The 10,182-nt window shown below is 43.2% G+C and overlaps 1 protein-coding gene across 6 annotated transcripts in view; it reads left to right on the top strand.

The window, feature by feature from the left end:
• The window catches only part of DACH2 (dachshund family transcription factor 2), a 669,978-nt gene that overhangs the window by 320,772 nt on the left and 339,024 nt on the right, over positions 1-10,182 (top strand). For 3 of the 6 annotated variants that reach the window (XM_077485215.1, XM_077485208.1, XM_077485231.1), the window contains exon 3: positions 1,072-1,185. The exons of the other annotated variants lie outside the window; for them this stretch is intronic. In XM_077485215.1, coding sequence (XP_077341341.1) covers positions 1,072-1,185 — 114 coding nt within the window. The remainder of the gene's footprint in view (positions 1-1,071; positions 1,186-10,182) is intronic. 6 annotated transcript variants of the gene reach the window in all.

The following is a 10,182-nucleotide window of genomic DNA, read 5'->3' as shown; positions in this document are numbered from 1 at the left end:
AGGTCTTTATTGCCCCTTTGGACCACATGGACCAGTCGCTGTAGATATGACCCCATTAGTAGGACACATGCTTTAATTAGTGCTGGGTTCCAAAACCTGGCCACAGAATTTTCTATGGCAATTAGTACTTATAAATCATTCTTCCCACTGATCACCAATGGAAGGAGCATTCTTCTCACTAACCACCAATGTAAGGGACATTTTTCCGAATGACCCCCAGAGTAAAGGACATTCTTCCCAATGTAAGGGCCATTCTTCCCATTGACCCCCTATGTAAGGGACATTCTTCCCACTGACCCCCAATGTAAGGGGCATTCTTCCCAACTGACCCCCAATGTAAGAGACATTCTTCCCAACTGACCCCCAATGTGAGGGACATTCTTCCCACTGACCCTCAATGTAAGAGACATTCTTCCCAACTGACCCCCAATGTAAGAGACATTCTTCCCACTGACCCCCAATGTAAGAGATATTCTTCCCAACTGACCCCCGATATAAGAGATATTCTTCCGAACTGACCCCCAATGTAAGGGACATTCTTCCCACTGACCCCCAATGTAAGAGATATTCTTCCCAACTGACCCCCAATGTAAGAGATATTCTTCCCAACTGACCCCCAATGTAAGGGACATTCTTCCCAACTGATCACCAATGTAAGGAGCATTCTTCTCACTGACCGTCATATTAATGTAGGGTGATCTGCAGCTATATGAATTATTATCAGGGGTCCCCTGATCCTGGAAAGGTAACTGAAGGGTTCTTCAATGTTAAAAATGTTGATACAGGCTGTTGCACAAGAAACTGACGGCACAGGGATGTAGGGGGTAGAACTATCCCTCCCCCTTATTTTCCAGCTGTGTGATCGCATTACATGCCGTACAGATCTGCATACCCTTTTCTTTTCTTTTCTTACCCAATGGCTGAGACTTTATATAAAAGTGAGATTTTAAGCAAATGTATGAACAGTTAGTGGCCAGAGGGTGGAAGTGTTCTAAGCGAGACCCCCTGCGGGTCTGTGGCCCTTTGTGGTTGTGTCATGCCGCTTACATGTGTGTGCATGTTTGTGTTCAGGTCTCCATAGAGAACGGGGGAAGTTTGCTGAAAACCGAGCCTTGATTTACCACGTCTTTTGCGCTGATCCCGTAGAAGCCGACTCAGCACACTGTCTGTCTCCGGAAAGGAAATGTAAGAGTTTATATCTCATTAAACAATTTCTTCATGTCTCCCAATAGGTAGTCAGCTAAACAGTTGTTAATCCCCGCGCTCTGACAAGCGCGGCCTGCGGAATTAGGCCAACCACTGCTACAAATAGCTGGTGCGCATGAAACGGTAATCATTGCTTTCCACTCTATTATTAGATTAACTTCACAGGGAACGGCGTCGTTCTCTCTCTCTCTCTGTGAGCCGATGCATAAATGACACATTTTACCCTCCGATGGATCTAGCGGGAGAGCACTTGCGACGCGGCCCTTAGACCCGGCACTCCCCAGACACATTACTCTTGATTGCTGAAGACGTTTGCGGCGCTTTGAGACGGTTGGGATGTCAAAGCGCTGGAGAAAAAGTTTACAAAGTGCTTGATCTCTATTAGAGGAGTCGTAGAAAGTCCCTGTGCAAAATTTTAATGCCCCCCCCCCCCCCCTCGTATCCTTTGACTGCCCCAGAACTGCTCCCCCCCCCCCCCCCCCCAGAGATTAAATTTTAATGAAAATTTCATGTTTTTTAATTCTCTTAATGCCCCCTAGACCAGCGGTTGTCAACTGTGGCCCTGACAGCTTTCCACGGGACACGCATAATATACAGTATGTGACAGAAGACTATCAGGGACTTTGGATATACTGAAAGAGAGAACAAGGGACTACAGGCCTGAAATGGGAAGGGTTTGGAGACTGAAAATACTTCACAGGAGATGGTCATAGACTGGGGACATGCTACATGAAACCAACCAACACCGCTGTCAGTACAAATGACTGCTACTACTGGTTGCTGGGGTCTGCAAAAGGCCACATAGCAAGTACTAAAGGGCTGCAGGTTGGACACCAGGGCCATAGACACTTGGTTTATCTGGACAGACTGCTGGAGTCCGTAAAACGCCACACAGCTAGTACTAAAGAGCTGCAGGTTGGACACCAGGGCCGTAGACAACTGGTTCATCTGGACAGACTGCTGGGGTCCATAAAAGGCCACACAGCTAGTACTAAAGAGCTGCAGGTTGGACACCAGGGCCGTAGACAACTGGTTCATCTGGACAGACTGCTGGGGTCTGTAAAAGGCCACACAGCTAGTACTAAAGGGCTGCAGGTTGGACACCAGGGCCGTAGACAACGGGTTTATCAGGACAGACTGCTGGGGTCTGTAAAAGGCCACACAGCTACTAGGGGTCAATAAATACTAAAGGGCTGCAGGTTGGATACTAGGGCTATAGACACTTGTTTTATCTGGACAGACTGCTGGGGTCTGTAAAAGGCCACACAGCTAGTACTAAAGGGCTGCAGGTTGGACACCAGGGCTGTAGACACTTGTTTTATCTGGACAGACTGCTGGGGTCTGTAAAAGGCCACACGGCTAGTACTAAAGGGCTCCAGGTTGGACACCAGGGCTGTAGACACTTGTTTTATCTGGACAGACTGCTGGGGTCTGTAAAAGGCCACACAGCTAGTACTAAAGGGCTGCAGGTTGGACACCAGGTCCCTAGGCACTTGGCCTATCTGGAGTTGACTGTGGAATAGGCTTCCCTCAGAGGTAGTGAGTCAGTCAACAGTAAGCTGACAAACCTAAACCTATCCTTTAGACTAAAAAGTAATATATATGTATATATATATATATATATATATATATATATATATATATATATATATATATAAAAGTTGGACAGACTTGATGCGACACTTGGTTATTTGTCTGCCATTACTCTTTATATTACTGCTGGGATCTGCAAAAGGTCAGTGCCAAAGGGCTACAAGTTGGGCACCGGGGCCCCTAGACGCAGAAGTAGAGTCTTAACATCAACTACTCTTTAGGTAAAAGTATTATTTTACCAAAAGAGTAGCTGGTGCTTGGAATTTACTTCTAGCAAAGTTACTGAGACAGTTAACAGTAAGTAGATTCAAACACTTCTGTGGAAAACAGATCTATTCTATGCTTAGACTAAATGTAAAACAAAATTGGGCAAACTCGATGGACCACTTGTTTATTTTATTTTTTTGTACTTCTAAGACTGCTGGGGTCTGCAAGGGGCCACACCACAAATACTATATACGGTATGTGTGTGTGTGTATGCATATATATAATATATGGAAAATTGGGTAGACTCGATAGAACACTCGCCCTTTTATGTTTCTGTGACTGTTGGGGTCTGCAAAGAGCCACACTACTAAGGAACCTCAGGTTGGGAACTAGGGCCCTAGACACTCGACCCTCCTGTACAGGAATTTTGGTAGAGTCCTAATTCACATATATGACTTTGACACTTTTTTTTATTATTTATTCACAGTTTTCATATTTTTAGAATATTTTATATTGATGATGTTACATGTGTGTATGTTGTTTGATATAAATTACAATTGTAATAAGAATCAAAAGTCTTTTTTTTTTTTTTGCATGTTCTAAAAATGTTTTTAAAGTTTATAGTACACACTTTAAAGATTATAAAACCTAAAAAAAAAAATTAATACTTTCGAAAATTTACTCTTCAACTTACCTTCAAAAAAAGATTTCAATGACCAAATTAAATGTGCTTTTTTTTTTACATAAAATTAGATTATTGAACTATCACCATCAAATTTGGCATTTGCTTTACTTTTCAGTTCTTTTCACCATTTTTTCTTTCTTCACTGTAAAATTTTGCTAATTAAAGAGGAAGTAAACTCTCCCACTCTGATGCTTCTCTTCATTTAGTCCATTATAATAAGTAATTATCAGACTATAGCCACTGTAATTCAGCCCAAATCACATATTACTTACTGCTTAAAGAAACTTTAAAAAACTTGTTTCCAGGGGTTGGGCAGCGCCATCTTAAGTATTGATTTTTGAGTCCACAGTGGAGTGCATTTCCGCCCTTACATTGAGCACTTCCTGTACTGCTAACCAAGCCTCCTTCTCAATCCAAAGTTTCTATGGCAACCCTGCTTCCCTGTTCAAAGCTGACTTTTTATTTCATAGTATTTACTTGTGCCTATGTCTAATGTGTCCCTTTGTCAGTCTTATCAGCTTCAGCTGATAAGACTGCACTAATGGCCAGGTTTACACTGCATGTCAGGTCACATGGTGTGTAGGAGGAAGCTCTGAATGATTCTGAAGTCTCCTGGGAGTTCAGTGTTGTGTGCCGTAGGAAGTCCTGATAACAGATAGATAAGACATAGAGAGTGTGCCGTAAATCAGGGGAGATCTGGGCATGCTCAGTGACTTCATTCTAAAGAACAAAAAGGATTACAACAATAATAAGCAAGTAAGGAGATATCTACAAGCAGTGTTCATTAGGGTTTTTTATGCTGATTTACATGGGACAAAGTTGTGGGGGAGGGTTTACAACCACTTTAATAAAAAATAAATAAAAAAAAAGGAACTTACATTAGGAACAAATTGACCGTGTCTGTAAGCCCTTGTACACAGGGTCGGAAATTCCGACGGAAAATGTCCGATCGGCCCGTGTTGTCGGATAATCCGTGTGTGGGCTTCATCTGACTTTTTCCGTCGGAATGTCCGACCAACAAAGTTTGAGAGCTGGATATAAAATTTTACCGACAACATGATCCGATCGGACTTTGTATTTATTTGTAGAGAAGTGCCACGCATGCTCAGATCAAAATTACGAGACCAAAGCTATTGGCTACTAGCCTGAACGTAGTCCCGTCATAACGAACGAACGTCATCACGTTCTGAACGATCGGATTTTCCGACAGCTTTATCCGACCGTGTGTATGCAACACCAGTTTCAGACAAAATCCGTTGGGAAAAAAACGCAATGTCCGACCGTGTGTACAAGGGCTAAAAAGCCCAACAATCCACTGTTACTCACCTTCCCTCGGTAAAATTCAGGGTGTTGGTATCCGAACCCAAAGTGAGCAGGGAGGTTGTGCCCTCTGTCATGTGATAGAGTTTGGGCCTAGCAGTTGGCTGTTAGAAGTCAGCACTCTCTGTTCATCTATGGGCCATCTTTAGGGCTAATATATGAAGCTGGTCACACACAATCTGATTTCACAGTCTCTGTGCAGTCTGTATTCAGGTTTGCCAATAACAATGGCATTTGAGGGCCCACCTTAACAATCTCTTGAGTTTTACCAAGTCAGAAGGTCCTTGTTCCTCCGAGCCGTTGGTTCATTTAAAGGAGGTTATACAATCATAATGTAACGTGTCTTTACAAAGCAGTCGCTCAATATAGCAATCATTTTGATGAAAGGATGGTATCTTGCAGAAATTGAAAGTAAATAATTGCTTTCAGTAAAATGGGACAGTTTACCCTGGCAAAAAAATGTAGCCCTTTGACCAGATTAGCCTTTTTCTTTTGCTGTTAATGCATTGGGCATTCAATTTCAGTGCAAAAACATTTGAGACTGTAGTAATGACCCCCAAAGGAGCTGCTGGATTTTTATGGGTTCTCCTGATTTCCCTGCTTGTACCTTAACCTGTAGCTGCACCCAGACACTTACTGATCCCCCCAATAGCGACAATCAGGAAGACTTCAAGGCCTCCAATCTTTTCCAAAATGTATTGTCTAGCAAGAATGAGTTAGGGGTGCAGGTTATCCAAATCAGCAAAATATATATCAGGCCTTCTTTGCAGTATTAGCAAAGTCAATGATGGTACTAAAGACTCCCAGATATAATTGGATCCCTTGAAGGACAACTAATTGGTGGTCCTTAATTCTTGAGTAACAGCCTCCCGATGACAGTGGATCCTTTAAGTGCTTCTACAAGTAGATTTAGTTACTGCAATAGCAGCCTCCCAGTAGGAACTGATCGCAATTCCCCATATAAACCAATCACAGGTACCCTAAAGAGTCAAGAGATGATATCTCCATGCAGTGTCCATCTGGTAAAAGCTTCCTGTAAGCCCTCGTGGACACTCTTAGCCCTTGTACACACGGTCGGAGAATCCGTCAGAATGTGTCCTATCGGAGCGTGTTGTCGGATAATCTGACTGTGTGTGGTCTGCATCGGACTGATTCCGTTGGAATATCCGTCGGACCAAATTTTCCAACATGTTGGAAATATTTTCCGACCAACTGGTCTGATAGGACATACTCCGATCATGTGTAGAGAATTTCGATCGGACAAAGTGCCACGCATGCTCAGATCAAATTCCTACATCAAAGCTATTGGCTACTAGCCTGAACGTAGTCCCATCGTAACGAAATTACATTATCACGTTCTGAAAGATCTGATTTTCTTTCTTTGTCCGACCGTGTGTATGCAACAGTTTCGGACAAGATCCGACGGGCAAAATCCGACGGACAAGATCCGACGGATTTGGTTGTCGAAATGTCCGACCGTGTGTACAGGGGCTTACACGTTACAGCCTCTTCTGAAGGGGCTCCCTTTGAGTGACCACCTTCCTTACTCTCCAGGCACTAACACAGGCCAGTTAAGGTTCCTAGGCCATATAAAGCAATCACAGAATCACAGAAGCCAAAAGATTTATGTATCTATGCAATGTCCATTCAACAGAAGCTTTCTGTAAGCCCTCATGGACATTTTTTCACATAACAGCCTCCTCAAAAGGTGCTCCTTTTGAGTAGCCACCTTCCTGACTCTCTAGGCCCTAACATAGGCCAGTTCAGGTTCCTTGGCCATGTAAAGCAATTATAGGTACTCTAAAGAGCCAAGAGATGTCTCCATGCAATTTCTGTCCTGTAGTAAATTCCCGCAAGCCCTTGCGGACATTCTTCCACATGATGGCCTTCTCTGAAGGTGCTCCCTTTGAGTAACCACCTTCCTGACTCTCCAGACCCTAACACAGGCCAGGTCAGGTTCTTTGAGCCTTGACTCCGGCTTCCTTCTAAAGCAAAGGGACTTGGGAGTCCAGGACCTTTCCACGTTCTTGTTCTCCTCTGGCAAGACTGGACCTAGCTAAACTCACATTTTCACCAGAAGGAGCTTGGTAAGCCAGTAGCCTTCTAGAAGTTCTCCAAATATTTATCTCCTTCTCCAGCCTGTATTATTGGCCTAGACCCCTCAGTGGTTGACCAAGGAAGAATAAATATTCGTAATGCAATACTTATCTTCACACTTTATCTACTGGAGAACATTCCCAAGAAGCAGACGGAAGCAAGCCATTTTGTAGGACTAATGCTGCGTACACACGACCTGACTTTTCGAGGGACTAGGTCCGACAAACTTTCGACGGAGTTCTGACAGATTTCTGACGGACTTTCCGAATGAACGGACTTGGCCACACACAATCACACCAAAGTGCGACAGATTCGAACGTGATGACGTACGACCGGACTAGAATAAGGAAGTTCATAGCCAGTAGCCAATAGCTGCCCTAGCGTTGGTTTTTGTCCGTCGGACTAGCATACACACGAGCGGATTTCTCGGTAGGAACTGGGTCCGGCGGAGTTCCGGTGGAAAAATTTGAAACATGTTCCATTTCTAAAGTCTGTCAGACTTTTGCAAATCAAAAGTCCGCTGCAGCCCACACACGATCGAATGGTCTGCCGGAATCGTTCCGTCGGACCTTTGATGTTGAAAAGTCCGGTCGTGTGTACGCGGCATTAGAAGAAGTACCCTGGTTGTGAGTTACATCCCAGTACCTTAGAAGAAACCCAAATGATACCAGATAATATGAACAAAGCTCAGTTTGGCTACAGCCTTGCTGCAAACACTATACTTTAACTAGGGACCTTACCGTTTAAGACTGGATCCCTACACAACAATGCATCATGATCAAATGTTTCCAAAATAGTAAATATACAGCAAGTTTAAGGCCCATACAACATCCTCCTGTCCAATGAAAATGCCGCCGCGGCCAATAAACTATGCAGTGGGTATTGAGGAATGCCTAGTACAAACGTTCATATCACTTAGAGGTATTTTTGAAACATTTTATGGTTAAGAACATCAAATACCACCAATGCGTTTCGAGGCCTCTCCCTTCCTCAGGGTTTGAGTAGTGGATGTTCTTAGAATCAGGATGAGATGCAATAGTAGACCTATGTTAGGGATTTATAAAGACTGTCAAATCTTGACGACCCTAAGAACTGCCATGTCATGATCAGGCTTCGAGACCAGTAGCTATAGCAGTAGAGAGGCTCCAACTAGAGGTCGACCGATATGGGTTTTTCTCTGGCCGATGCCGATGCCGATATTTAGAAATCATGTCGGCCGATAGCCGATATATGATGCCGATTTTTTTGGGCCGATATGTTAGGCCGATTTTATTTTATTTATTTATTTATTTTTAATCCCCCTTGATCTAATACACCTTTCCCACTGGGGCGTTTTAAGGCGCTTTTGGGCTAAAAATAGCGCCTGTAAAATGGCTCCCCTGCAGTCTGTGTGAAAGACAGAGTGCTTTCACACTGAGGCGATGCGCTGGCAGGATCTTAAAAAAAAGTCCTGCAAGCAGCACGTTTGGAGTGGTGTATACCGCTCCTCCACCACTCCTGCCCATTGATATGAATGGGCACCACTGCCGAAGCGCATGCAATGCGATTTGGCAGCGGTGCTTCATGGGCGCATTTAACCTCTTCCTTGGCCGCTAGCTGGGTTATATGTGCCCCACTAGCAGCCAAATAGCACCGCTAAAATGATGGTAAAGAGCCGCTAAAACTTGCGTTTTACCATCAACGCCTGCCCGCTCCAGTGTGAAAGCAGTCTTCATAAGTGATACAGAAAATTTCTTACACTTAAACATTTATTAAACAAAACAAACCTCCAATCAGTTTACTTGTATGTATGATTTAGATAAAAAATATATATATATATATATATATATATATATATATATATATATTAAATAAAAACAGGTAGTCAAAACTTTTGGACAAAAAAAAAAAAATGGGCTAACTTTACTGTTTTTATTTTATTTTTATTTTTTAAATGATGTATTTTTTTCCCAAAAAAATGCATTTGAAAGACCTCTGTGCAAATGCTGTGTGACATAAAATATTGCAACAACCGCTATTTTATTCCCTAGGATCTCTGCTAAAAAAATATATATCATTTTTGGGGGGTCTAAGTGATTTTCTGGCAGAAAATACAGGATTTTTACTTGTAAGCAACAAGTGTCAGAAAAGATTTAGTTTTTAAAATGGTAACTGAGAACTTCTACACACTGAGATGAGTTCATTCATTCAAGTGTAAACATTGTATCTTTCTGTTCTTTTCTTGGCAGCCTGCCCAGAGTGGAGGAAAGGGTTTCTATGACGACTCAGGCAACTTACACTGACTTCTTACAGAAGTCATTTCAAAGTCCCGCTATAGTTCTAAATCGGCTTTTTATCAGCACAAATCGGCCGATGCCGATTATTTAAAAAACGGCAAATATCGGCCGATATATCGGTCGACCTCTAGCTCCAACTGACCAGCTGGATAGGTAAACAAGCAGGTCACCCTGGCAGAAGATGTAGCCTTACCCGAGGTGCAGGGTCTAATTATGAATCACTGTTCACCAGAGCTCCTGATGGTGGAGTTGGTTTTGCTGCATGTTAGTACCAGGTCACGGTCCTCAGAATCGCCCCACCAGCAGGTGAGCAATCCCGGGGGCCAGAAGCAGATGTAGCAGGTAGAGATCAAGCAAATGTGTAGTCAGTAAACAAGGCAGATGTCAGTAACATGCAGTTGTAGGTAGGGATAAAGCAGACACATAATCTGTAAACAAGCCAAAAGGTCAATAATAAGTGGTTGCAGGTTAGAATCAAGCAGAAGTGTAGTTGAGGAACAAGCCAAGAAGCAGTAGCGAAGATACGTATGGAAGCAAAAGTAACAAGAGCATGAATGAATGAATGAAATACTTGTATAGCGCACAATGCGAACTGACTGAGAAGAGAGCACAATAATCTGGCAAGCAGGACGTTCAAAGATATGGCTTACATAGGAAGTTCATAGGAGGAGCAAGGAGTTCAGGGTTCCTGAGAAACAAGACATGATGCAAGGTTGTCTAAGCAATCAGGCACAGAGCTGTCCAGCATCTCAGGTGGCTCCTCAAGAAGCGATACTGCCAGTCACAGCAGAGGTTGCA

Source organism: Lithobates pipiens, unplaced genomic scaffold, assembly GCF_037356315.1.
Source record: "Lithobates pipiens isolate NorthernLeopardFrog02 unplaced genomic scaffold, aLitPip1_a1.2 Scaffold_1, whole genome shotgun sequence".
Classification (NCBI taxonomy): domain Eukaryota; kingdom Metazoa; phylum Chordata; class Amphibia; order Anura; family Ranidae; genus Lithobates; species Lithobates pipiens.
The sequence above is the reverse complement of the archived record's forward strand: the minus strand, read 5'-3'. Positions and strand labels throughout refer to the sequence as shown.